The sequence below is a fragment of the Panicum hallii genome, chromosome 6 (assembly GCF_002211085.1).
Source record: "Panicum hallii strain FIL2 chromosome 6, PHallii_v3.1, whole genome shotgun sequence".
Lineage (NCBI taxonomy): Eukaryota > Viridiplantae > Streptophyta > Magnoliopsida > Poales > Poaceae > Panicum > Panicum hallii.
The window spans coordinates 1,330,931-1,358,535 of NC_038047.1; the positions used below are offsets into that span (position 1 = coordinate 1,330,931).

The 27,605-nt window shown below is 53.5% G+C and overlaps 4 protein-coding genes and 1 pseudogene across 4 annotated transcripts; 2 read left to right on the plus strand and 3 right to left on the minus strand.

The window, feature by feature from the left end:
* The first annotated feature begins 312 nt into the window (after positions 1-312).
* Positions 313-3,929, plus strand: LOC112896192 (AT-hook motif nuclear-localized protein 1-like). The gene is made up of 5 exons (XM_025964110.1): positions 313-1,176; positions 2,194-2,261; positions 2,674-2,805; positions 2,933-3,094; positions 3,241-3,929. The coding sequence occupies exons 1-5, from the start codon at positions 657-659 to the stop codon at positions 3,523-3,525; spliced, it is 1,167 nt and encodes a 388-aa protein (XP_025819895.1). The 5' UTR covers positions 313-656; the 3' UTR covers positions 3,526-3,929.
* A 5,669-nt stretch (positions 3,930-9,598) lies between these two features.
* Positions 9,599-11,960, minus strand: LOC112897113 (ACT domain-containing protein ACR8-like). Its single transcript, XM_025965311.1, has 4 exons — positions 11,590-11,960; positions 11,309-11,491; positions 10,548-11,192; positions 9,599-10,443 (listed from the first exon to the last, which is right to left on the minus strand). Exons 1-4 carry the CDS (start codon positions 11,686-11,688, stop codon positions 10,078-10,080), a joined length of 1,293 nt encoding a protein of 430 aa, XP_025821096.1. The 5' UTR covers positions 11,689-11,960; the 3' UTR covers positions 9,599-10,077.
* Positions 11,961-19,204: 7,244 nt separating this feature from the next.
* LOC112897837 (auxin-induced protein 15A-like) lies at positions 19,205-19,600 on the plus strand. The gene has a single exon (XM_025966229.1). It carries the CDS (start codon positions 19,271-19,273, stop codon positions 19,562-19,564), a length of 294 nt encoding a protein of 97 aa, XP_025822014.1. The 5' UTR covers positions 19,205-19,270; the 3' UTR covers positions 19,565-19,600.
* A 3,087-nt stretch (positions 19,601-22,687) lies between these two features.
* On the minus strand, positions 22,688-23,620 carry LOC112896816 (annotated as a pseudogene).
* Positions 23,621-24,646: 1,026 nt separating this feature from the next.
* On the minus strand, positions 24,647-25,911 carry LOC112897909. Its single transcript, XM_025966309.1, has 2 exons — positions 25,806-25,911; positions 24,647-25,733 (listed from the first exon to the last, which is right to left on the minus strand). The coding sequence occupies exon 2, from the start codon at positions 25,449-25,451 to the stop codon at positions 24,744-24,746; it is 708 nt and encodes a 235-aa protein (XP_025822094.1). The 5' UTR covers positions 25,452-25,733; positions 25,806-25,911; the 3' UTR covers positions 24,647-24,743.
* Positions 25,912-27,605: the final 1,694 nt, after the last annotated feature.

Genomic DNA, 27,605 nt, shown 5'->3' on the forward strand with positions numbered 1-27,605 from the left:
GCGACCGGTCAACCACCCCCCTCAGTGGCAGAACCGTGCGCCCCACCTGCCTTAATTAACCGCGTGAGGCCAAGGCCTTTTCCCGCTTCCGGTTTTGCCCCTCGCCCACGGCGCCAAGCAACGGGCATTTTTCGATCCCCGCATTAAAAACCCCGGCCCCGCGTGGGCCCCCGGCCCGCCCGCTTAAACCGCGACAATTTCGGCCCCCATTTCTTTACGGCCGCGCGCGGGGGGATTATACTAATTTAATACTCCCCCGATAATCTAATTTATTTCCTTTTTTAATCCCGTAATTCGCTTCCGCCCCCTCCCCCGCGGCGGCCTCCTTTTTTGCTTTTAGTTTTGGCTTTTTATTTCGCCCCCATTTCCGCCGCCCCCTTTTGCTCCCCCCTCGCCTCGCGACCTCCGCGCTCCGTCCTCGTCCCTCCGCCGCGCCGCGGGCCTGGGGAGTTTTCCGGTGGAATATTTCGGGATTTTTGGAGGAATATTTCGGGATTTTTGGGGGGATTTTTGGCCGGGGAAAATTTGTTTTTTTGAGGGGGGTTAAGGGGAGGGAGGGAGGAGATGGGGCGAGCGTGCGTGAGCTCCAATGGCGAGTGCTCGTGGCGGGAAGCTTAGGGCTAAGAGGAGGTGGACGCGTGCGGGGTGCGGCGTGCATGGAGGCCAAGTCGGGGGAGGCGAGTGCCGGGCCTGCGACTGCGCCTGCGCCTATGGCGGCAGCGGCAGCACCAGTAGTTACGGCGGCACCGGAGGCGACGGTGAGCTTCCAGTCGCCGGCGGTGGAGAAGGGTAGCTCGAGCGGCGTGCTGGTGTCGCCTCCTGCTACGGGGCCACCGCCCGCTGCGGGGCCGCCGCCGCCGGCGGGACCGGGCGGCGCGCTGGCGCTGGGCCCGGTGGCGATGAAGGTGCCAAAGAAGCGCGGGAGGCCGCGGAAGTACGGGCCGGACGGGAGCCTGATCCGGCCGCTCAACGCCACGCCGATCTCGGCGTCGGCGCCCATGGCGGCGGCCGTGGCGGCGGGGCAGTACACGCCCGCCTCGGCGGTCGGCGCCGCCATGAAGCGCGGGAGGGGACGGCCCCTCGACTTCGCCGCAGCAGCAGCGGCGGGCAAGCATCACCAGCATCACCAGCTCCACCACCACCAGTCGCCGTTCGGCTTCCACTTCGACTCGATCGGTACCAGCCTACTCAAGCTCACTCATGCTCGCATCTTTCCCCCAATTTTTTTCTAGATTAATCAATATCCAAAAATCTACTAATCTTTTGGGTTAATCCACATACTGTTCCGGAGAAAAAGTTTGGATTTCTCTCTCGCTTTCCTCTTGAGGAATTAGTCGATTAGAGAATGGCTGGGCGGCGGGGGAGGGGCCAAGGCGATGGCACGAGTAGTAACTGGCTGGCGGTGTCACCGCTCACTCCTTGTCATGACACTGTCCGTGTCTGTCCCTCTCTTATCCGAATATTTCTTGTCTCCTCCGCTCTACGCATCTCGTGCTGCATGATCAGATAGTTCTGATAGTCAGGGACCTCAGGCTTAGGCGGCTGGTTGGTGTGTTCCAAGATTCGTGGCTCGGCCGGGGAGCAAAGTGTGGGCCAGGATGGAGGCATATCCTGCCTGAATCCGACCCAATTTGTTGGGTTGCTCTCAAGGCTTCATGGTGTTCTGTGGTGGGGTTCTGCTGTTGTGGGGGTGCCATGGTGGTGCTGTACTGGTGGTTAACGATTCTGGAACAAAATAGGGGAGGGTGAATCACACGAAGATCCTCCTTGTTAGGTTGTAACATGGTGCTTTTCATCATCCCTGTCTGCTGGTGTCACCATGTTCAGGGAGATGGCCATGGATATTGTGCAGACATCTGTTTTTCAAGGCAGTCGGTTAATGCATGCAGCATTAGAACACGGCTGTGAAAGTTAGAATGGTTGGACTGGAGATGTATAGTGAATAAACATTTGCGGGGCACTTGTAGTTGGAGGGATCATATTGATGATGTAGCGTTGTAGCTTCAGAATTGCACCTTTCTCAGGATGGTGTGCAGACCTGATCTACTGATGATGGGGGGATCACTGTCGCAGTAGTGTAAATATCTTTTCTAGCAAATTGGCAGTCCTTCCATTTGGTAGTTCCGTATTGATCTTTCAGTTTGGTCCGTTACAATTTGCTGTGATTTTCTTAACTCCACCATGTGTTGGCAGGTGACATGGTGGCTTGTTCTGCTGGTGCAAATTTCACCCCACATATAATTACTGTCGCACCTGGTGAGGTATGGATCTGGATCACCTGCATCATTTTATTTATGTTTATGCACTATAGGTTATATAATAACTTACAGAAGTAATGTGATTGCTGATGACTTCACAGATCAAATGTTATGCTGTACAGAAGGACACAATGGATTTTGTATGCTCTGTTGGTTTACCTAAGCAAATCGTGATCATGAAATGCTCTTATTTTAGTGTCATTTTCCATTCATTCAATTAGATAAGGAGAGGTGAACAGATCTTATGTGTCATCTGTGTCAAAGTCGACAAAGATTGAAATGAATGCGTCTTTATTTTTCCCTTGTTGATCACTGTACCTGTACTCCTCAAAGCTTACAGCTATACTAATCTTTTTCTTGAAGTGATCTCTATCGTTGTGTGAAAGAGTGATCTGTATTTTCCCTGTTGGTTCAGGATGTGACAATGAAGGTTATATCGTTTTCGCAACAAGGACCACGGGCTATCTGTATTCTCTCTGCAAACGGCGTGATATCAAATGTTACACTCCGCCAGCCTGATTCATCTGGTGGCACATTGACTTATGAGGTTAGCAATGCAGAACTCTTTTACTCCTTCATGACTTACTGTGGGCAGGGTTTCATATGGCTGTGAGGACACAAAGGATTCTGGGTGGTCCTACTTAACCCCATCTGATGCCCTATTTTGATTGCAGGGACGCTTTGAGCTGCTGTCGTTGTCTGGCTCCTTTATGCCAACTGAAAATAGCGGAACACGAAGTAGATCTGGTGGGATGAGTGTGTCTCTTGCCAGCCCAGACGGTCGTGTCGTCGGCGGTGGAGTTGCCGGCCTCCTGGTGGCAGCAAGTCCTGTTCAGGTATGTGCTTGCCCTCTTCGAGATCTGAATGCCTATAAGCTTAATTGTACAACTGAACTGCATGCCGTGTTTGAGGTCCCCAGATGATCTTCCTTTACATGCTGTGAAAATTCTGATTTTGGCTGACAGTTGAGTCTGCTTGACAGATTGTCGTGGGGACCTTCCTGCCAAGCTATCAGATGGAGCAGAAGAACAAGAAGCCGCGGGTGGACCCGGCACCCACCCTCCCCCAGACACCTCCCGCCATTCCAATCTCAAGTGTGGACACCCACAGCGGCGATCAAGGGCAGCACAGCTCCGCGGTCCACCAGAGAACAGCGAGCGTCTCGTACGGCGCAGACCAGAGCTGGGTGTCCCCTGCCCAGCAGCCAACACCCGAGGCGTCCCGGACGCCGTCGGGCGACCAGAAGACGACTGCCTCTGGATCCTGAACCTGAAACCCAGCACGGAGCCACACTGACAGGGGGAGCGGAGTACTGAAGCTGCGTCTGCCGCCGCCGATGCTGCTGCAGAAGATGGATGGATGGATGGGTTCATTCGTTCCTGACTTGTAAAAGATGCGTGTCTGCGGATCTCGCACTAGGTTTTAATTGGGCTACATATATCAGGCAGGAGAGTCTAACTGCATTTGCTGTAGCTGTGCGACTTTAGTTGTTCTACCCTACCTACGGTTTTGTAACCTTTGTCCGAGAGAGAGAGGGAGTGTGTGTGTGTGTGTAGTTACAGTTTGCGTGCTAGCGGCGTCCCTATTAGTAATTCTTGTGTTGGATTATTACCTGTTGGATCCCTTAAATTAGCATTAGAAATTCTCTGCCTTGCTGTTGATCTGTGTTTCTGCATACTGTTTCATTCATGTGTGGCCTCATCATTCTGGATGTTCAGTGTGGCAATGGTGATTTTCCCTATCTATATGTTCAGAAGTGCTCCACCTCATTCGGGCTAGCTCGCACGCCAGCCAGCCAAGTAGCCGGTGTTTGTTTTGCACTCCGGCTGGCTGAGGCTGGGTTCGGATGCGTAAAGGAGGCTACAATTCTTCTGGACATTGACACATACAGTTGGTAGCCTGTCAGACATTAGATCTGAAGCTTTAGCGTTGCCTAGCTAGCTAGCTCGCTCGGCAGTGAAGGCCAGACTTCCCGGAGACCATCTGATGATTAGGGCAAAGCAGGCACGTGGTTACGCGTTAAACAAGGCGAGGCAGCGGGATTAAGGGTCCGGACGACGGAGAGATGAAGCAGCTAGCCTGGGGAGAGGGAACAGCCAGCGGCAGCGTAGAGCTACCTGCCTGCCCCGGACGGCGATGCTTGCTTGCTGGCAGACCGGACAGCAGCATCCCGGTGACCCGGTCTCAGGCCATGTGATGGGGGCGTTCAGGCCGGAGACAAGGAAAGGCAGCGTGCATGGGAAGGCACACGCGGGAGCGGAGCCAACCAGGCAGCCACAACACAGCGCCGCTCAACGGCGGCATTGCCCACGGGCCACGACGCCGGTGAGCCTGAATCCTTGTTGTGCTGTGGGTATACTCATGACGTCTCCGCTCAGCCTCTCGGCTCCGGCGAGCTTCTCCTTGGGCCTTGGCTTCGACCGTCGGCGAGCGTCCAGCAATCAGCAGGTGTGTGTGAACCAACCTCGCCACCCATTGCACGACGTTCCTTCGACTGACAGGCATCTCAGGCATCGTGCTCCCGTCCCGCTGAGGGCTCCGAGCCCGAGCCACGCCGCCGCGCAGCATCGTGCTCTCGTCATCCGGCGGCCTCCACCTTGGCGCCGCGCCGCTCCGCTCCCGCGCGCGCCAGCCTGTCGCGCGGCTGACGAGGACGACCGAGTCCCTGGCCGCTTATTAGTCCGCGCCCCGATCTGGGCCGCACGTGCTGAATCCGACCGCTACTGGGGGCCAGGCCCGGACGGCATCGCTCCGCTCATTTTGGTGCATGGCTTGTATAGGTCACAGCATAGCGTGTCATTGATGTTCTTCCAATCCTAAGCGTTATAGAACATACAACAGTGTCATTTTGCTGCATTCTATTCTTATTTTCCTCGGTAGCCCCATCATGCATAGTCATATTAACTGGGATCTTCTGAGCTATAAGCATATATTATTTTTATTCTGGCTAACTTCAGAGTAAAAATCCATTCCTTCTTGTCCTAACATTTTGTGGCAGACTAACGTTGAATATGTGAACCAAAGGATACTTGCTTGCTTTTGTCTAAGCTTAATTGCAACAAGGTTATCACTTTTTGGTCAGTCTATACGCACTGTGAGAAAGGTATCTGATGACTCCCATCCGGACTGACACTCTCAAGGTCAAACCCACCTGCCTCCATGGGAGTTGGACTAACAAAAATGGTAGTAATACCCTCTTTTGGAAATATAGCTGGCTGTATGATGAACCAATATGCATGAAATTTTCTTTGTTATTTCAACTTTGTGAACACTAAGATACTCCCCCTGTCCGAGAATATACTCAAACAAACAATTATTCATTCGGAGACCCTAAATATTACTTTCACCATCATGGCGAGACAATTGTTCATCTGTTCTCCAAGTGTTCAGTGCTAAAGGTTGTTTGGGCCATTATTGCTCAAAGTATTGGTGCTGATAGCAGACAGGGAATTTAGCTCAGCATTGGGTTTCGGGTTAAAAAGTGGCTTCATAATGGGGACATGTTTTATACATTTGGAATAGCAGCCATTTGCTGGGCTATCTGGAAAACATGAGTTAAATTTGTGTTGATGGAAAAAATATCAAAAACTCATCTGAGATACATTGTTATGCATGTGTTCTTATGCACTATTGGATAGGTTTGCATGCTGAGGACGTCCGAGAATGCTGGTGGAGCGGGTGAACCTTCTGCTGCAGACAGTTACGAGGTTGCCGATTTCAATGACGAACACCGCCAACGTTGGAGCCCTTAGGATTGGGGATCGACATCAGGGGTCTGGGTGCTGACAGAGCATCCCCAGCAAGGATAAATAAACATCAAGTTGACTGTTGCTGTGGGAGAATTTTGTGTCCAGTTTCTTCAGTTTGCTGTTGGTGGACTTGCGCTCTGTCGTGTACTCTGGCTATTAGACAGTTGAATAGTCTTAAGTTCGTCCTCGTTACCTCTTCTCTGTCTAACTGTTGTACATCTGAATCAGATATGGTAACTAGTTGGCAGAGAGAAGTCATAATGAAAATCGTGGATCTGCCCGGTTTCTCTTCGCACTGCACTGGTAGTGTGTAGTGAGAAGTCATAGTCTGCGATTGAACATCTTGTTTGTTGAATCGCAATGCGAGGCAATTGCTATGCAATGAAGAAACTGTTTGACCTTGAAAACAATCAACTGGAAACCAAGTTTGCAAATTACAGTATTTTGTGCACACTGTTAATACTATGTACTGTTAGTCACTAAACTTTCATGGTAGCAATCAAACTATCCAGTCTGTACTCACTGTTTCACGGCTGCACAGCTCTGGAAAAAAAAAGGCATGCTCAGTTGCTTGCTCTGTGTCTTAGGCTGCTAGGCATATGGTCATCCTCTTAGGGCAAGTATATTCTACATGTCAGCGGTCTCGTAGGTTGTCTTAGGCAGATCCACATAGGATTTATGATGATGTGGAGGAAAGAGAATTAGGTGGTTGCTTCGCGAAACAATCACCTCATAGTCTAAAATAAAGCACTATGAGACCGCTTAATCACCATTGTTCACTTATTGTCGTGCTACTCACAATATTCCATTTTCATTTCCATAATTCAAGGGATACAATACTACTACCAGACAACAATTGTAGAGGTTGTTTGTTCAATTATCTCAGGATGACGTGTCATTAAAGACTGTCTATTAGATGACTCCAATGCACCTGCCCTTGGTCCCCATTGGTAACCCCAGATAGATTGCACTACCAGTTAAAAACTGTCAGTTTCAGTAAGCAGATAGCATTGTATTACCCACAGATGTCAGTCCAGCCAATTGGTTACTGAGGCACTCCAGCACCGTTCTGATCACCGAACGTGGTAGCAGCCCTTCAGCGTTCGTTCTGAATTGTAATTCCTGGTGAAATGCAGGTCAGCACAGCTCCTCTACCTACTGTCAATGAGGATAGCGCATCATGTTTCAGTAACCAAGCGTTTTTTTCTCAAAAAATTCAGTAACCAAGAGAGCACGCTGCGGTCGCGGGGTGTGTGTGTTGAGAGCTAGGCGCGTGGTTAGGTTTGGCACAAAACAAGTTGGGATCGGAGGGAAGCGAGGCGACACTTGCGTGCTGGTCAGACAGGACAGGGCAGCGCCCTGGTCAGAAGGACCAAGCCTGGAGGGAGACAAGGGAGCGTGCGTGGAAAGCCATGCCATGCCGCCATGCCGGTGCGCGCACCAAGCAGCTGACAGCCGACCGCTCCATGCCAGCCACCCACGTGATTACATACACCCTGATGATGCTCTACTCTTCGTTAACTAACTAACTAACCTTGGATCATCAGACACACCTGGCTAGTAATAAGGAGACTAGGCATCCATCAGCCCGGCCAGTTTTGGTTGGCATCTATGCTCTACGAGACTACGGCTACAAGAGCATGACTCGCTCCTGCTGCTTGCATGTCTCATGTCCAGCTGCTCCATGCATCCGTCTACGGATAGGGGGCGAGGCCATTCGCTTCCAACACAGCAGCAGCCGGCGACTTCACCCGGCGGCGAGCAGCTCGTCGTCAGCCCTCCATGGCACGGCACGGCGTGAGACGAATAGTTTCTCAGCCTGCAAACATGAACGAAGTAGTAGGGTCACCATCGGCAGCCTCCACGGCGCGCGTTGACTCCTCGATCCGACCAAACTGCCTCCCTCCCTCCCTCTCTCACTGTCTCGTCCGACTGCTACAGATGTCACGCTCGAGCCGTGTCCGACGCACATGTTGGCCCGCACGGCACGGAAGCCTGCTGGTCCATGCAGCTGCAACCGGCAGCCAGAGCCAGGCCCTGACCGAGCCGAGCCGGTCAACACGCATGCGCCCAGACGGCACGCGCCAATGCGGAACCATCCAACCGGCATGAAAAGCCGCCGCCGAGCGCCGGCGTTGCTCAGCACAACGCCCCAACTGCTTGTCTGCTTGATGGAGATGCCACCGGCCGTGCGGGCGGCGGCATGGACCTTGCGCTGGCCGCAGATGCCCGTCTCGTCCCGCTTGTCGCCACCGAGTCCCACTCCCATCTCCCAATTCCGAAGAGCCTGCCGCAGAAGTAGAACCGTCAACTGGTGTTTGTTTAAGCCAAGAACACAGCAGGGTGTCCTCATCAGTCAAGAGATGCTCATCCCAAGTTCGGAAGTTCCCAACCCAACAAGGACAGGACAAGAACATCAGCTGCGCTCATCAACAGCCCGGTTAGTTAAGTATCAAAAAAAAAAACAGCCCGGTTTGTTGTCGAGCTCCTTGTTTCTTGCTGTTGGAGCCGGCCGGGGACGCCTGCAGGGATCTTTATTCAGAGCAAGAGGTGCTGCATGATTGCACGAACCACGCTCGTCTCCGGGCAAAAGGCCAAACCCCTGCTTTTCGAGGCATTAGCGTTTGACTAATGGAATCTTTGGCCCCCTCCTTCCACCAGAAACGTCGTCGTACACTTTGAGGCGGAGTAAAGCCAGCCAGGCCACCTGCTTTGATCCATGTCCAAATCTCGCTCGAGCTGTTGCTATTGGAAGTGCAGAAAGCAACTGAACATCAACCGAGTTCAGTTCCGCATGCTCGTGCTCGTCAGAAGTGTGCTCAAAGGCAAGCTAAATTCTGAAGAAAGGGGACGAGCTGCATGGAATATACGGGCAGCAAGCAGCAGTATGGACAAAATTTGGTTCATTTCTAGAGAAATTTCGGTGTTCCAAGTTCCAGTTTATCTTTTTACAAAGAAATACAACACAGACGAAGACGTTCACGTACACGCAGCTGACTCGTAACGATGCATGTAATTCTGATTTCCTACTGTATTCTTGTGCCCAATTTTATCGGACTCAGCTGAGTGCGCCTGCCCCCCCGAGTTCGTGAGTAGAGAGAGTACCCTGTCCCTACTTGCTATAAGTAGCAGAACCACAGCTTTACTGCCGTGAATCACTTGCATCACAACCTCATCAGACACTCCAAAAGAGGTAAAGACGAGGGAGCAAGAACAGCCTAGCTGCCTGCCCCCAATCTATCTATAGGCCTGATTACAAATCAACCCCCCCCCCTCCCCGGGTCCAACCCAGGCACCTTGTTTCCCCTGCAAGCTACACCTAATCCACCAGAACAAAAGCACCATCCTCCCCATCCCTTTCCAGATCCTAAATTGCTAAAGCAAGATTAGCCACATTTGGGCAGTCCTAGGGCACATCAAAATCCTCAGTAGCATCAGCAGCAAAGCACCAGTCACTCACACATTTTTCCCTTGCAGATCCTAAAACGAAAAGGTTCAGATTAGCCACATTTGGGCATGATGGATCCAGCAGGGCAGATCAGCAGGAAAGCAATCAGTCACTCACTAGTCACTAACAAGGAGTCAAGGACAGACAAAAAGAGGCAAAGCTTAACGAACCCAAAGAATGCTGTTTTTGACAGGAGCGGCGGTGAAGGTACAGAATTGCAGATCACAAATGGTCCGGCCCCTGCGCCCAGGGACACGATGAATGCACACTCACTGCAGCTACACGCTACTGCTAGTACGGACAGCAACGAATTTGTCTATGTACATGGCTACAGAAATTCCTACTGCTATCATCTACCATCATCATCCTGCTCCTCCCAATGGCGTGGCGTCGGTCGCGGCTTCTGGATCTGATGAACCTCTGGTTCTCTGAATCTGACATGGCTGAGCTGAGCTTTTCACCCTGCTTGAGCATTCAGAGACACCACCACCCCTTCTTTCGCAGCTTCACTTTGTCGTTGGGAATCTTCTATGTACAGCAATGGCATGGCCTCGACGGCAGAAAGAAGCAGTGGCCCCAGTGAACCGTGTGCTGTTCTTGGATTTTGACAGTGTTCGCCGCCTCACGAGCAGGACTTGATGAGGCCGAGGTTGTAGAGGTTCCTCTTGACGAGGTTGCCGAGGTAGACCAGCCCAAGGCCGCCGACGCCGTGGTCCCGCTCGCCCGGCGCGGCCTTCTGGTAGAGCTGCGGCCGGGGCTCCTCCCTCACGACAAGGCGGTCCGTGCCGACCCTCTCCCTGACGGCGTCGATGTCGCACTGGTCCACCGCGTTGCCGGCGGCGTCGGTGACGTAGAACACGTTGGAGGCCAGGTCGCCCTTGGTCGACACCTCCGCCTGAGCTACGAGCAGCCCGTTCTCCCGGAACGTTCGCGTCACGTCGGACAGGAGGCCTGGCCGGTCCGGCGTGCACAGCTCAAGTCTCACGCCCTGCAGATTTCAAAATCAAACACATTAAGCATCACCGTTCACTAGTCAGTAAAAAAGAATGCGTTTTGGTATGAAAAATTATGACCGGATGATCCTCAAATTACCTCGAGTGATCTCCGTTCGATGGCGGCTTGGAGGCACTGGCACACCCTCTCCCTCTCGGCCTCGGAGCGGATGGGGCTCCCGTCGGCGTGCCGGATGTAGAACTCCTGGCGGGCCTGATCGCCGGTAGTATCGACGGTGCCGTGGAAGACGACGTAGTCCATGTCGTGCAGCGTGCACACGACGTCGAAGAGCAGCTTGGGGCGGTCGCGGCACTGCACGGTGACCACGGAGTACCCGCGCTCCGCCCAGCTGTCGACGGACACGGCCGGCGTCGGGAACGCGCGGTCCTGGTCCCGGTCCGCGGCCATGAGCTGGTGGAGGCGGCGGTCGGCGTGCGCGACGCCCGCGGCGGGCACCGCGGCCACCGCTCCCGGCGCCCCCGCGTCCCCGCGGAGGAGGTGGCCGAGGCGGGCGAGGATGCGCGCCACCCGGCCGGCGTCCGCGTCCTCGCCGCGGAGGAACACGACGCAGGCGAGGCGGCCGCGGTGCGTCCACGCGCGGGCCTCCACGACGCTGCACTCCATGTCGGCGAGCACGGCGAAGACCTCGGAGAGGAGCCCCGTGCGGTCCGCGCCCGTGAGCTCCAGCGCCGTCAGGCCCTCGAGAGCCGCCGGCCGCGCGGGCCCGTTCCACGTCCCCAGCGACTGCGAAACCGGCGCCGCGCGCACCGTCAGAAACCCGAAAGGCCGCTCCTTCCGCCGCCGCGCGCGACGGCGAGGTCTAATAAACCGAGTAAGGCCGAGGACGGAGGCAAGCCTACCTGCTCGATGTAGGTGATGACGCTGTCGTCGGTGAGCTTGCGGCCGAGGCGGTCGGTGACGTGGAAGACGTCCATGAACCACCGCCCGTCGGAGGAGATGTAGGCCTTGTTGATGGACAGGTCGAGGTCGGCCAGCACCTGCACGGCCTCGAGCAGCACCCCTCGCTTCCTCGCGCTGTCCACCTGCACCACGGATTCGCCCCCCGAATCAGCCACCGCCGCCGCTAGCAAGAGGGAGAGGGGACAGGAGCCGGAGACGAGGAGGCCGGGCGGCGGCTCACCTGCACGAGCGTGGCCGTGGGGCAGACCGCATTGTCGATGACCACCCGCGGCGTGTTCATCCGGATCACCAGCTTCTCGTACTCGTCGAGCCACTCCATCTCCTCCCCGGCCGCTTCCTCCTCCCAAGAACCTCGCAACCCGCCGCCGCCGCCTCCGCGCACGGAGGGAGCCCGTCCCCGCGCGGCGCCGGTATATAAAAGAGCTCCCAGCTAAGGGAGACGAAGCGAACGAGGGCGACGGCGACGCGGGGGGCGCTTCGGCCGAATCGCCCGGGGTTTGGAGGCTTCCCCGCTTCCGGCTTGGCTCTGCTCGCCCTCCTGCCGCCCGCCTGCCTTGTTCGGTGCTCCGCGGAACTGAGCTGGAATTTGGAGTTGGGATGCGGGGGGTGGGAACGGACGGCACGGGGCGCTGGGATTTAAGAGGCGGAGGGGAGGAGGGTGGTGGGCCCCGCGCGGGCACATGCGCCGCAGCGGCTCGTGGGAGCCAGGTGGGTCGCCACGTGGAGGGTGCGCGTGGCTCGGTGGTTGTTCCTTGCCTTGCACTCGCATGCTCCGTTGCTCCTCCCTTTGCGTCCGGCTCAATGAAACATTTTGGGTTTTTTTTATTTTCCGTAAGAAAAATAATGTGCGGGCGGCATTCGTAGTGGTTGTTGTAGTCAAGCTGATGCTGTTGGAGGGTCGAAGTATTTCAAAATTTGTTCAGCGAAATTTGGGTGGTTTGAAGTTCAAATGTGAATGGGGCCGTCTTCAAGAAAAGAAATGTTCATTTCTAAATTGGAAAGGTTTGGAATTCAAGTGTGAATGGGGACGTCATCAAGCCAAAAAAAAATGTTTATTTCCCATGTGAGTCACTGGTGGGGCAAAACCAGTGTTGCAGAGCTAGCAGTACGCGCAGCAAGTGGCATTCCAAAATTGAAGTGTTTGTGCTAAAGCAAAAAAAAAAAATCGAATGTACTGCGAGAACTGATGGGAACGAACAAGACGAGGCACCAAGGCAGCACTGGCGGGCAAGGGAAAATGTTTGTTTTTACAGCCGTCCGGAAGGCAGGCAGGCAGGGCGCGGGCAGCTGGCGCGCGGGGCCCGCGGCGGGAGGCTCGCGCAGTTGTCTCTGCCCCAGCCAGCTAGCTGTCGTCGTTACGGCCTCGCTTGCTGCTGCGCGCGCCCCACCCCCCCGCGCATTTGACGGAAACACCCCCGGCTGGGCGTGGGCATCTTTTCTTTTCTTTTCTTGTTGGAGCCTCCAAGGCGTCCCTTTTGAATTCCGCTCCCTTTTCGAATCCAAATCCGATGCGGAATATGCACAGAGGATTCGAACGCGAGATATCGCATCGGCTGCCTGCTTGGGATTTCGATCGAACCCTAGTTGGCAGCTGGGATTTCGATCCAACGGAAGAGGACGCTGGAGCGGACAAATCCGGGCATCCCGCCGGATTTGGACCCTATAGTTCCAAACGAGGCCTAGTTTGGGCCCGGATATTCCGTACATATTCCGGATCGAGCACTAGGGTTTTGTGTTTTGTACAGCTGCCGAAACAAACGGAACCTGTCTGTCAATAAGACAGCCAAGGGGCCAATCGCAGCCCGAATTAAAGAAAACGAGCGCCGTCAATAAGATGCAGTAACTCATGCTGCTTGGTTGAGTAAATAAAATCAGTTGCAACGCTCGGATCGAAGGGTAGCGAGGCGAGGCGAGGAGAGGAGTGCGTCCCCTCCCTCCCCCGGCGCGGCGCTGGATTTCGACGGATCCGGTGGGGCATTCATGGCGCCCCAAGGGAGGGGAGATCATGCGACGCCGTACCGTGCCCCATCATGATGGATCCATCGATCGATCAATGCGGGGGCGCTGCGCATGCACCATCGGCGGCATGCTCGCGCCGTGACGGCCATTAATGGCGGGATCCCGCCGACGGCAACCCGTCGGCCACGTGGCCGGAGGCGACGGCGCGCCCACGGAAGAAATCGGCGGCGGATCCGTCACGGCCGAGCATGTCGGGGACCCGTCGGATCGGATCGGATCGCGCGTACGCACGCTGTACGCATACGCGCGCACGACGCGCCCCAGTGGCTCCCGGCGGATGCAACCTAGCTTTGGCTTCCATGCGACGACGTGGTGTTTGTTAAGCGATTTTCCGAGATCCGGCGGTGATCCGGCGCCCGCCCCCGCCCGTTGGCGCGGCGGATGGCGCACGAATCTCAAGGGCTGGGCGGCGGCGACGTGCGGCGCACCACCCGCGCGTGACCGGCGCGGCGGCGGCGACGTGCGCGCGCGCGCCGGTCGCCCCGTGATCCCCGCCCGTCTCTCTGCGACCCCCCCCCCCCCCCCCCACGGGACGGTGGTGGAGCAGGTGCGGTAGTACTACTAGTACTACTACAGCTACAGGAGGCAGAGCAGGTAGGGACCTTTTGCTGCCTCGAGAGCCGTGGGCGACGACGTGCTGGCGCCAGGCCCCCTCGGGGCCTGCAAGTCAACCCTGCCGCTCGGCAGACTACGAAACCTCACGTTCTCACCTCACCGGCGTCAAGCCGTGGAGGGACGTGCTCGTTATCTAACCGGAAAATTCATCGGCCAGGCGGCGCCATGGTCACGTCTGCTCCGGCCAAGCATGGCGGTGCGTGTCGAGCCTTTTCCTTTTTGTTTTCCCGTGCACGTACCATTCCCGCTATTACGAAAAAAAAGAAAACCATTACGAGTTCTACTGGCATTTTAAATCCGTACAAGCAAAACTGCATAGATGTACCAGTAGCCAAAAACAAATAAAAAGGAGCGAGAATGCTTCCGTTGCCGTTGGTGCGTCTCGCTCTGACAACCGAGCCGTGTGCAGGAAAACCGGCTGTGTTGCACAAACCTGGGGGTGGACAAACCTGAGAGAGAGAGAGAGAGAGAGAGAGAGAGAGAGAGAGAGAGAGAGAGAGAGAGAGAGAGAGAGAGAGAGAGGATGCTTTCAAGTGGTTTGGCGCGCAAAGGCCGCGACGTCCGAGCCTGCGGTGGATCGGCATGAATGCGCGGCCATGATCGGACGCACGGCCGCCATGATTCTCCGGATGATTTTCGGATTCATTTGCACAGGCACGAGGCATCTGAATGTGAACAGCTGAATCTGATCTCGCGGCGGGCACCGTTGGTTCCTCACCGCGTCACAGCCGTGGGCCATGGCGCCGACGAATTCCGGCATCCGGCCGGGCACCGGCATCCCCGTGCACCGACGCGATCGCTCGCCGTCGCAGACGATACTGTGCTGCCAGCGCTACAGCTCATCTCCGGCGACGGCGACGCTGAGCTGAGAGGCGCGGACTGCCAGGTGCTCGTCCCTGCTCGATCACTATTCAGCTGCTGCTGCAGTGACAGTGGTCGTTGTGGTTTCGAGTAGCTGATGAGGCTAGGTGCGGATCCCGATAGCACGGACCGCGCTGGCCCTGGTCCCCTAGAAAAGACAGGACGACGGGCGCGGGCCGGGGTAGCAGGATCCCGTCCCGATCCATCTTTCATCTTTGACCCCGCCGCGCGCGGCCCACGGAGTGCCTGCTGGTCTTTCTTCTTTTTTGGCGCGAAAACACGCCTCGGCTCTCCGCGCGCGGGGGCGTTGGCGCCAAAACCGCCGCGGCGCCCGAGGCCACGACACCGGCGAGAGCGGGGAGCGGGGCCCCGTCTGGCGTTCAAATCACAGCCCTGTCCTGTCCTGTCCGCGTCGTCGACCGCCTCTTTGGCGCCAAAACCTCAACGGGCGGCAACATGGCCCACCGATCCTTCGGTGGGGGGAGGCCGAGCTGCAGCGTTGCGACCGTGCTGCCACGTGGCGTTGGAGACCAATGGATCCCTTGTCCTAGCCTCATAGGAGTGGTGTGCTACAGGGCACGAGCGCCAGTTCCCGTGTCCACCCCACCACCCGAAGCGGAGAGGGAGAGCACAGAGCAAGAGCAGAGGCCAGGGCGTCAGGCCAGGCCGCCAGGGTGGGTAGGCTCGTGGTGGTGTGCTCAGCTACTCGTCAGCGCATGCTTTGGCTTTGGCATGTGAGCTCCTCGAACTCCCGTAGCCAAAGGGCGCCGTGCCGAGCCGTGCTCCGATGCGGCGGTGGCGTGTGTCCGGCGCCGGTCCGCTGGAGGCAATCAGGTCCGAATCGATGGCCTCATCAGCGGAGCGAGCATCCCCGATTCAATTCCCGGACGGGGGCGGGCAGTTGGTCGTTGGGCTCCCGCTTTGCTGCCGGCCGGTCGGGCCGGCAGCACTCGGGCTTTCCGTCGCGGCGCCGGTGCTGGTCAGCTGGTGCGTGGCAGAGTGGCGTGCTTGCTTGCGCCCCGCCGCAGCAAGCAAGCGGCTGAGCACGCCGACGGCATGTGCCCGCCCGGTTGGTCGGCCGCAGATTGGGTCGCTTGATTGCTGGCTCCGGCGCGCCTGCCCCGGCACCACGTTTCCTCTCTCTGTACCTGCGCCGAGATAAGCAGGGCACTTCCATCAAAAAGGTTAAGCAGGGCACGCGGGCACGGCCCCTGGTCGGCGCCCGCTTTCTGTCGGCCTGCTTGGCAAGTGCATGCCGCGGGGCCCGACCCGACACGCCATTCACCTGCCGATGCCTGATGGGCGGAGCAGCGGGGCCGACGGCGGCGACGCCACGGCACGTTCGAGTCGAGCGGGGAGCCGAGGGGCAGCGCCGCCCAGGTCAGGGCTAACGGCAGGCCGCGGCGGTCCCAGGGAAAAGCAAGGGTAGGTAGGTGGTACTCCCTCCCCTACTGGCTACCACCACTCACCAGTCCAGATGCGGAATGAAGGCACGCGTAGCGTAATCTGGCCGGCGCAGCCTTAATCCGTCGAAAGATCGAGGCCCACCCGACCGGCCGGCAGGCAAAGATCCATCAGCTCCGGCCGGCCTCAATCCTCTGGTGGATCTTTACAGCCATGCAGGCAGCTCCCTAGCCGTGCCTGCTCATACTCGGCCATGGCCACCGTACGGCCTACACGCGGCCGGCGTGCCGGCCCTTTTCTAGCTACCACCACCACTTCCCCTGGGGCGCCTCTGGGCGTGAGCGGTTTTTGGGTGGACAGCCGAGCTGTCTGCCAAGCAGGCAAAGAGATGAGACCGGCCGGGTCGAAGCAATTGTGCTGGGGACGGAGCAGCCGTGAGCTGAGCGTGTTCTGGAGGCTGGAGCCCCCCGCACAGGGGTTCACACGCAGCCACAGCCGCTCGCCACCTCTGCCTGCCTCGGCATCGTCAGCGTCAAGCAGATAAGCAGCTCGGCGAGGCTGTTTGAGGTCAGGCCGGTGCGTGCGTGGTCCGCCCCGGAAAAAAACATTCCGGCTTCCATTCGGATTCGGCTCCCTTGCTGCAGACAGCGTCACGCGAGCATCCGGCTCTCCGTACCGACCAAAGCAACCTAGGCCTACAGCCTCCCTCGATCAAGCTCCCTCCAGCCTGCCAAGCGGGCTGTAGTTGCAGATTCGGCCCATTTTCTGCGGCCGTGCCAAGCGGGCTTCATTTCTTACATTACACTCCTGGGCTTCCACCAAGGCCTTCTCCGGGTTTTGCCGCGCTGGCATGATCTTTGAAATACAGCATTTATTATTTTTCTTTCTAACCATCAGTGCTATTAAATCACAAAATGAAGCTAACTAATTGGATGATAATTAATTGAGGTTGGTCAAAAATTAGGCCACGTATTTAGTCCTATTTTTATGGCTATTTTTTTTCCAAACACCTAACAAACATACATATGTGTCTAAATATGCTTTTGATGTTGTGGGGTGGGGCACATGCCCCTTCTATTTCATGCTACCTCGCTTTTTCTTCAACTATTTCAATGGAAAATGAATAAGCGCGTGCACAAAAGAAATCAAATGCATCTACTCCTTTAACATGGGCTTCGTGGTCAATAATCTCTTCTTTTCTACCGGAAGAAGGGAAGATTCATGCTGTCGCGGAGCGCGCTTGGGACAAACATATTGCTTGCGATCCCACCCGGCCTTTTCCTAGCAAAAATACTATGCTCCAATAACTAGGCAAGAAGCGATGCACCGACCACGCTCTTGCATTGTTTTTTTACATCATCCCACAACAATTATCCGGTCCACTACCAAGCTAGATGCTGCAGTAGCCATACATTGATGCGCGGGGAGGCACGGTTTCTGGAGACCATGGAGCGTGTCAAGCTGAGCATCACGGTGAACCGAAGAAAACATTACATTTGTTGGTTCAATAATGCTATTTTCAGATAGCGATTTTTTCCCCTGTGGCATTTCAGGTGATAGAGATCTTTTAATGGTATTTTTCAGAAACAACATTGTTCAATAAGCAATTGTCTCTAGTTTAATCCCTTCCTGTTATCACAGATTTATGAAGCCCATTGATGGACATGTGCTATGTTGGTGTATTAGTAAGACCAACAACGTCGAAAGGGTAGATCTGTCAGAACTCAGCAAATAGAGACATTGGACACCCCCCCTCTCAAACGCTAATGAATGGTGTGTGTGGGCCAACCAAGTACTTAACGTGACAGCGCGTCAACACTTACCTAAAAGCAAAAGCGGTGACGATGGCCGGTGCAGCATGTCGAGAGGTGGAAGACGACTCATGCATGCGTCGTTGGATCTTGATCCGATGGGGAAGAAACAACAACGGACAGTATAACAAGAAAAAAATCAAAACGTTGCTGTAACCTGAAGCATCTAGCATCCACCTTTGGAAAGTAAGAACGCGCCGCCTCTTCTGATGTTGAAGTGATCAGGGGGAAAAGCCGCCCCCGGCCCGTCCCATCAAAATTCCAGAACGCTGGACCGGACGCGCCGTCCTCCAGGGCGACGATCCACGTGAAGTTTGATCCCGCCGCCGCTGGTTTCCATCAGCACGGGGGCATGGTGGCGCAGTGAGCTCAACAACTTCGGAGCTCGAGGACGCGCACACCCCATGTGCTCGGTGACTCGACCTGCTCCTTGCTCCATGCAGCCATCCGTGCAGGATCTATAAAAATTCAGAGACAGTTTGCACACGACACGCCCTTCAGTCTCTGACAATCTCTGTCGCAGTAGTGCAGATGATACCATTCCATGCGTACGTAGATCGACGGCAGAGATTGCAAGCACATGAAGATGCATGGACGAAGGTAGAGCTAGCTTGCTCTGGGCCGGGGTCGTCTGGAGCTAGCAACGATTCCGCTGTAAAACCAGCGTGAGATGGATCCCTGCTCCAGTGGAGACGGAGACGCTGATCTCGAGCTGGTCGTGGTCGTGGTCGGCCCCTCCTTGCTTGGCCAGCCAGTCACCTTCTAGCAGACCACTCACCGTGCAAGGTACAGCGCATCCGTACTGCCGCCGCCTCGCGACACACTGGCCCAGCAGCTATGCTTGCAGCAAGATCATGTGACGTGCCCGGCTTGATTGCCAACAAGAAACTGCTAGCTAGCGTGCACATACTGCAAGTGGAAACACTGCTGCTTCCATTCTTGATTGCCTAAAGCTTTTCTTTATTTGCTAGGCATCGCATTGATCGCCGAAAGGTTGGCTCCATGCCGATCTGACCTATAAAAACGCGGCCTTGGCTCCCACAAGTCATCATTCAGTTCTTGAGCAATCGAAACAAGCAGCTGGAGCAGCAGCTAGCAGAAGCTCAGTGCTCACACTTCACAAGCTAGTGAAGCCTTGTTCAGTTCTTTGCAAAGGAACTTTGACTCGTGTAGCTCATCTAGGTAGAGATCATGGCGGGGAAGCTGGGGCATCTGATGACGAGGCTGCACCTGGCGAGGAGCCGGGCGTCGCCGTCGCCGTCGTCGTCGGCGGACGTGCCGCGGGGCCACCTGGCGGTGTACGTCGGCGAGGGGCGGAAGCGGCTGGTGATCCCGACGGCGTGCCTGAGCCACCCGGCGTTCGTGACGCTGCTGAAGCGGGTGGAGGACGAGTTCGGCTTCGACCACCGCTGCGGCGGCCTCACCATCCCCTGCGCCTCCGAGGGCGACTTCGCCGACATCGTCGGCGGCATGGACGTGCACTGATCGTCAGGCTCCGGCCGTTTCCCGGCGAGGACAAGAATTGCTGCTGTTGAGGAATAACAACCTATTCTTCTAGCTAGGAATGTAGGGGCAGTAGTACTAATTTGCTGGTACTGGCCGGATTATTGGGTCTGCTTGAATTGGAACCTGTAATTCTGTAAAGATCATTGATTGGAACGAGATCTTCTCTCACCCTCCATGCAATCGTAAGAATTGTGTTGAACCACCAAATACCTAAGCTAAGCATCACAACTGACAAGCTGACCCGTGTTATGGCGCTTCTCTGTAAATCGCTGCGTCTAAGTTTGCTTGCTTGTCTTTTTGCACGTTTTGGTGGGCGTTGTCATGCTGGAACTTGTAACAAGGGTGTGCGTTCGTTTCCTCCCCTCTAAAGTTTAGACCCGTCACATCAAAGAGAATCTTGATATTTAGAAGTATTAAATAAAATCTGTTTATAAAACTTTTTGCACAGATGGGTGCTAATTCGCGAGACAAATTTAATGAGCCTAATTAATGCATAATTTGCCACAGTGATGCTACAGTAATCATCCGCTAATTATGGACTAACATACCTCATTAGATTCGTCTCGCGAATTAGCCCTGTGATTCTGCAATTAGTTTTATAGTTAGATTTTATTTAATATTTCTAAATGACAAGATTCTTTTTGATGTGACACCTCTAAACTTCAGACCCTAGGAATAGCTAAATCTGAACCCTGGTGCTCTGGAACCTTTGTAATTTCGTTACGAGAAGTACGGCTATGACCGTGGTGAAAAAACTGACAAGCTGACTACGGCAGAACTGGGTTGTTGACACTTGACAGCCATGCCAGTACAAGTTCAGACAACGCATTCAGTCAGCCAGTACAAGTTCCGTTTCTCCTCCTCTGGCAGCGCTCTTCTCACGGCAAGGAATCCCGGTCGCCTACGATCCCTGCGCTCGTCGTTGTCCTCGGACCTCGAGCTCTGATTGGCGCGCAAGCATCAAGAAGCTCCCAAGAAGCTCAGGGCGGCGGAGATCGACTTCGAGGTGGAGCCGCTGGACGTCGAGCGGAGGCGCGTCCGCGAGTCCCGGAGCGCGCACTGGAAGAGGAGACCGGCGAGACAAGCGGCGGGCGCGGCACGACGTCGAACGGTGGCGGGATGAGCTCACCGACGGTCAACACGAAGACGGCCAGGGTCCCACGACGCGGTCAACTCCGAGAGGGCCTTAGCCAACACGGGGTTTCAAAAAGGCCCCTCAAATAGATCGCGGATAATAATATAGATCCACATTTTTATACTAAACCCCTAATAATCGCGATCCGATTTAGGGGGTTAAATATAAATATTGGATCGCGACTTTTGCACAAAACACCCTCACATTCGCCCTCCGTGGCCGCGGCCCGCCCTTCCCGTCCACCGGCGGCAGAGGACCTTCCAGCCGCACCTGCCCCCCTTCCTCGTCTCCTCCTCCCTCCTCTTCCCGGCTCCCCCGCCTCCTGGCGGCGCCGAGGCCTCGATGCGGACGCTCGATGAAGCTCACGGGCGAGCGTTCCTGTGGCTTCCCCAACCAGGCAGCCGAGTTTCTCCGGCCCCGCCGCGCTGCGCCTCCGGATGTCCCGGCCCACCCCGTGAGCGAAGGTAAGAGGGCTGCACCTTCAATTGGTTTGGCGCAGCAGAAATCGCTCGGATCTGAATGTCGCCGTGCACCTTCTGCTTGCAGTTGCTTGCGTCTTGTGGAAATCATTCAGTTGATAGTTAGGCTCTTGCTCTCCAAAAAAATAAAATAAAATAAAAATCTAGTTGATAGTTGTTTGGTTGTGGTGAACCAGCTGGAAACCTCAAATCACTTACTTTGCATATAAAACGCTTGAAATACGAACAACAAAATTTAGGCGGCAGTAGTAGCATCTTCAGTATGAATGCTGGACTATTTTCACTGCATTTACTCAACCTGCTTCAGTGGTGGAAACATGGCCGAACCCTTTTCCCAAGGAGAAAAAGATTGGGAAGTAATTTTTAGATGTTACAAATTTGTCTCTTTGGAATCATAAGTACATTTGCTGCGATAACAGGAAATGAATAGAAAAAATTGATTCTCATTTGAGTAACTTTCTGCATACTTTTTTTTTTCTTTTTTTGAGGAGAACTTTCTGTACACTTCCTATCATATACACAAAATTGTTTTTGTGGCCAGCAACTCCTCTAAAAGGTGGGTACTAATTGCAGGATCAGAGTTAGTTAGTCTCTGATCTATCTACAATCTAAGAGTATTCAGAAGATAAACTATGCTTTGGACCAATGTCCTGAACAAAGCCTCAACTCTGTTCTCAAGATCAACAATGTGCAACTCCAACTCCTGCATTTCCTCTTCCTTACAGACTATGCTTTGGTCTGGAGGGCACACTAGCAGAACAAAGCCACATCCCATGTGAATTAACAGTGGTTATCACATTTACAGACATGAGTTTCTACTAACTTGTTTTATGGTAGCCAATGATGTACATCTTTTGAATTAATTACTTCCTTTTCCCGATCAAACTTCAAATGAAGAAAAATTAAGGAAGAGTGCAAAAAACTTCCAACTTGAAATAAATCAAAACTTTGCTTTCATTTAATCGAGTATTTTCTGTACACTCTTATATACATCAAAAATTGTTTCAGTAACCAGCAGATCCTCTAAAAGGCGGATGCTGATTGCAGGGGATTAGACATCCTCTATGATCTATTTACAAGCAAAGAGCATTTAGAAGAGAAACTCTGCTCTGGATCAACTTCCTGAACAAAGCCTCGGCTCCGCTCTCAAGAACTGAGCTTTTGCTAGCTGCTGCTGCTGCTTGTTTCGATTGCTCAAGAACTGAATGATGACTTGTGGGAGCCAAGGCTGCGTTTTTATAGCTCAAATCAGCATGGAGCCAACCTTTCGGCGATCAATGCGATGCCTAGCAAATAAAGAAAAGCTTTAGGCCATCAAGAATGGAAGCAGCAGTGTTGCCACTCGCAGTATGTGCACACTAGCTAGCAGTTTCTTGTTGGCAATCAAGCATGGCACGTCACATGGTCCACTACACGCATGCCTAAAAGTGTCTTCTTGTGTGTGTATTTCCAAAAAAAAAAGAGGTGTCTTCTCGCAGCATCGATCTATCATTGACATGATCTTGCTGCAAGTAGCTGCTGGGCCAGTGTGTCGTGAGGCAGCGGTACGGATGCGCGGTACCTTGCACGGGGATCAACAGTGTCTAACTCCAACTCCTGCAATTGCTCCTCCCTACACACAACTCTGCTCTTCTGGAATGTCTTGGAGACCAGATACCATTTGCTAACTCGGCGTTGCAATTTGCCTCGTCAACAGATGCACCAAGGACTCTAGCATGGAGAGAGCAATCACCCTGGCTTCAGACAACAGCTTGACCACCTTGCAGCTTTCCTGATCAACTGCAGCAAATTTCTTGCTGATCTTCTTGAACTGTTTCTGTGCCTTATTCACCAATCGGATGTGGGACTCTATCATGACTTGGACAGCTGCATCATCTCCTCTCTTGAGAACAGCTGCATGTCCAGGATATTTTCCTTGAGCACTCCAAAGCTCTCTTGCATGGTGTTGTAGAGATCAAGCAAGACAAGTGAGCGTTCCAGCTCTTGCTCCACTGCTTTCCTCTGCTGTGTAACTTGGCTGCTGGGTAAGAACGCAAGCTCTCCGATGTAGTTGTAGATGTCTCCAAGCTTCCTGAAACCATTGCACATGGTTCCAATGGTTACAGATGATGAGGAAATTGTTGCCTTCATGCTCTCGAGCTGCTCATCAACATCGATTTCATTGGAGTGAGGGCTGGAAGGTACGCTAGCAGATCTGAGGTGGTAAGCCATGGTAGTAGTGGAAATTTTAGTGCTCTTTTGTTCTCTAGAAATGTAGAAGGGAAGAGAGCAGATGCAGAACTGCTTTAATGGTGTCGACCGGGCTATAGTTCGCCTCTTTATATAACCAAACAAGATGAAGAGGTGGCATCGTTCATGGTATCGACAACTAGAATCTCATTTATGGGAGGTGCTGTGCTGCTGCAACAAAACCACCTATCTGCACGACAAGCTGATGCTTTTTGTTTGATTGTTTGTTTAGGTAACAGGCAAATTGGTGTGCACTGAGTGCCTAGTTTGATGTTACATACAGAACATGACATCGGCGAGGCACGATATGCAATGGGAGGTGAAGAGCTGTCCCCGATGCTTGTTGCTGAAATTTGGTGGAGTGGTGGAGGCAGCAGTTGACTTCATTGCTCATGCGGTCATGCCTGCTAGACTGTCGCCTGGTTCTGATGAATCCTCATGCAGCATCGCTGGCATGTTCAAGTTTTTTTGTTTAATTGTAGCGTGTAGCATCTTTGGCAATCTGTGTAGCATCTTTGGCAATCTCAAGGTGATCCACATACGTGTCGTATAATTTTGTGGCTCCTGTTGTCAGCAACAGTAATCATATAAAAATTCATATTTATTTTTACTGGTTGCTAAACACTTGCCTGCACGAATTTACTATGCATAATTCAAGTATTAATTTTGTCTGAAAAGACCCACATAAATAAGGAGAAAAAGAGGGGAAAGAACCAACATTTTATTGTGGCTTCTCAGGTTATACGGACCAAGATTAACTATATTCAGTACATACTAGTATAATTTCCTGAGATAATACAACATTAACAGATCCATCCATATTTATTTTCCAAGGGTTTCAACACTCATTAGTAACTACGAGGTCAATCCTGGTGGCATGTTTTAGAAATGCTGAGCATGATCCACTGTATAAGGATCTTGTGCTTGCCCTTGAGGCACATCTCATGTGAATAAGAATATCACGACCAACTACTCATTTTCTAATGCTAATTGTGAACACAGAACAACCTGTATTTTTAAATTTTATTTACTGTCTGGATTCCCTTTATATAATGGTGAGAAACACCATCTAAATTTTATTTACTGTCTGGATTCCCTTTATATGATGTAATTTTTTTAGGCAAACAGAAACTCCTTAAAATTCTTCACAAGAGAGGCAACAGGAAATGGATCAAAAACTTTGCTTCTCAATCATGCGATTTTCTGTACACTTCCTCTCATATATATATGTACATCAAAAATTTGGTTCTAGATCAGCGGATCCTCTAAAAGGCGGATGCTAATGGCAGGGGGTCAGAATTGTTGTATGATCTGTCTACAAGCTAAGAGTGTTCAGAAGAGAAACTCTGCTCTGGATCAATGTCCGGAACAAAGCCCCAACTCCGCTCTCAAGATCAACAATGTCCAGCTCCAACCCTTGCAATTGCTCCTCCTCGCATACAACTCTCTTCTTTTGGAAAGACTTGGAGACGAGTGACCACTTGCTAGAACTTGGCATCGCAATTTGCTTCGAGAGGAGATTCAGTGTCGATTCGAGGACTGACACGGCAATCTCTCTCGCTTCGGCGATCAGCTTGATCACCCTGCATCCTTCCATGTCAGAAGCAGTCTTCTTGTTGACCTTCTTGAGCAGCTTCTGCGCCCTCTTGGTTGAGCGTGCGTAACACTGAACCCTGCTCTGAAGAGCCGCATCGTCTCCTCTCTTGAGAGCCAACTGCATATCTTGGACGAGAGTCTTGAGCTCCACGAAGCTCTCTTGCACGGCGCTGCAGAGGTCGAGCAGGACGAGGGAGCGCTCGAGCTCCTCCTCCACCGCCTTCCTCTGGCTGCTGGGCAAGCATGTGAGCAGCTCATCGACGCGGTCGTAGATGCTCCCGAGCTTGCTCAGACCACCAACCATGGTCTGGACGGTCGCTGAAGGCGAAGAGACGGCTGCCTTGAGGCTCTGCAGCTGCTCCTCAACATTGGTCTCGTTGGAGCGAGGGCTCGACGGCACGCTCGCGGATCTCAGGTGGCAGGCCATCCTTGGAATTGATGAAAGCTGTGAACCTTCTGGATCTGGGAGAGAGGACAAGATCAGAGGGAAGCTGCTGCAATGGTGTCTTCCTTCCGGGCTTCGGGTTCCTTCTTTATATAGCGGAAGAGGTGGAGGCAATTGGCCAGCTGAACCAGCAGACAGCAGGAATCAACCTCATGTGTGATCAACTGCTGGTACGCTGCAACCGAAGCCACAACCCAAGAATCGCCTCGCTCAATGAGCTCGATTACGAGGCTGCCATGTCTGCATTGTGGCTAGCAATCTCGCCTGCACGGGTGAAGGGCGCGTCGGATTAGCATCTGATCCCGATCGTGAGTTGGATTAATCAAAGTATCAAACCTGCAAGCTGCCGGTGGAGGGACGAACAGCTAGTTGACTTGCGAGCTCCAGGTTCCCAAGCAATGTCGATCCGGTGGATCAATCACTGAGACGCGTGCCGTGTCCCAGCTGCGTTGGGTGCTCGCTGCAGCAAAGCATCCTCGATCATCCACGTGTTCATGCAGTTCTGCAGCTCCTGAATGATTGAGCTTGCTACCTCGCTGTCATGTCGCGGTTAGCAGCAGCAACGAGCTCGCTCGAGCGTGCAAGATGCGCACGCTTTCTGCGGGTGATTTCTCGGAAAGGGGGAAGAGGGAGGAGTTGGTGACGGAAGGGGGAGGGAGGCGCGGCGCTGACCAGATCATCGCCGGAGTCCTCTGTCGCGGCGGCTCCCGCAGCAAGCCCGAAAGGCCGAGTCAGTGGCGGAGGTGACCTTGGGGGCGCCGCGCGGCGCCGGCCGCCGGTGCCCTCGCGCCTCTCTTGCTGTCGCCGGCGACAGGAAGGGGATTGGATGCGGCCGTAAAGCATGGCGACACGTTTTGCAGATTGCTCCCTCATTATTTACATTTAACCCCCTTATTAGGATCGTCATATTAATCGCGATCCGAATATTTACATTGAACCCCCTAATTCGGATCGTGATTATGAATCGCGATCCGAATGTTTACATAAAACCCCCTAATTGGATCTTCTATTTTCCAAATTAGTCCCTATTTCGCACCCGACATCCTCAGCGCCCTTCCTCAATGGCCGTCGCCCCCTTCACGTCCGCCGACAGCCGCCGCCCTCGCCGCCCCATGGCCGGAGTGCTGCGGCCGGTCTTGGAAGGGTATCTTCCGGTCGCATCTGCCTCTCCTCGTGACCTTCCTTGTGATTTCCTCGGCCAAATCTTGCAATCATCCCTGTTCCGGCGGCGGCGAGGCGCCTTGGTGCGGACGCTCGACGGAGCTCAGCTATGGTTCATCTCTTTATATAACCAAACAAGATGAAGAAATGGCATCATTGAAAGTATTAACAGCATCATTGACAATTTTTTTTTTTTGAAACCTGCTATCTGCGCGACAAGTTGATGCCTTTTCTTGTTGTTCAGGTAAGCGGCAGAACGATGTGCACGAGTGCCCAGTGTAATGCTGGGTCCAGATCGCGACAACGGTGAGCAAGCTATGCAATGGGATGTGAAGAGTTGTGCTGACGCTGGTTGCTACATGCTGGTGGAGGGAACAGCTGACTTCATTGTTCATGCCTGCTGCTCTCCGGTGCCTTGCAGCTATCTGGTTGCTAAATACTTGCCTATGCTAATTTACAATGCATCAGTCAAGTTAAAGTTTTGTCTGAAAGAACCATAATAGTAAGAAAAATATAAAATGAAATATCCATCAATTTATTTTGGTAGGTCTGGTTATTCTGGCAGATTAGCCATATTGACAAATAAACTAAAAGCAGACAGTATAAATTCCTGAGGAAAAAAAAGTATTGGTAACTACAATGTCAACTCGTAGTTTGGAGCTGGCATGTTTTAGCTGTGGAAAGCAAGATCCACTGTATCAGGATCTTGTGCTTGCTGTTGAGGCACATCCTCATGTGAACCAGAACATCATGACCAACTCGTAAGTTTTTCTTTTTTGAGTCAACCAACTCATTAGTTAACAATTAACAACCTGTATTCCTATAACAGTGGTGAGCAAAGCCATCCAAATTTTATTTATTATTTGGTTCCCTTTATATGATGTAAAGAGGATAGGAATCACAAGCAAGAATGAACACCATGAAATTAGTCACAAGGGAAATATGAACCGACAATAACAGGAAATGGACCAAAAC

Coding starts and splice junctions, on each gene's coding strand:
- LOC112896192 (XM_025964110.1), top strand. CDS start 657: ATGGAGGCCAAGTCGGGGGAGGCGAGTGCCGGGCCTGCGACTGCGCCT. Junction 1,177..2,193: donor CTTCCACTTCGACTCGATCG/GTACCAGCCTAC, acceptor ATGTGTTGGCAG/GTGACATGGTGGCTTGTTCT. Junction 2,806..2,932: donor GTGGCACATTGACTTATGAG/GTTAGCAATGCA, acceptor TTTTGATTGCAG/GGACGCTTTGAGCTGCTGTC.
- LOC112897113 (XM_025965311.1), bottom strand. CDS start 11,688: ATGGAGTGGCTCGACGAGTACGAGAAGCTGGTGATCCGGATGAACACG. Junction 11,492..11,589: donor CCACGGCCACGCTCGTGCAG/GTGAGCCGCCGC, acceptor TCCGTGGTGCAG/GTGGACAGCGCGAGGAAGCG. Junction 10,444..10,547: donor TCGAACGGAGATCACTCGAG/GTAATTTGAGGA, acceptor TGAAATCTGCAG/GGCGTGAGACTTGAGCTGTG.
- LOC112897837 (XM_025966229.1), top strand. CDS start 19,271: ATGGCGGGGAAGCTGGGGCATCTGATGACGAGGCTGCACCTGGCGAGG.
- LOC112897909 (XM_025966309.1), bottom strand. CDS start 25,451: ATGGCCTGCCACCTGAGATCCGCGAGCGTGCCGTCGAGCCCTCGCTCC.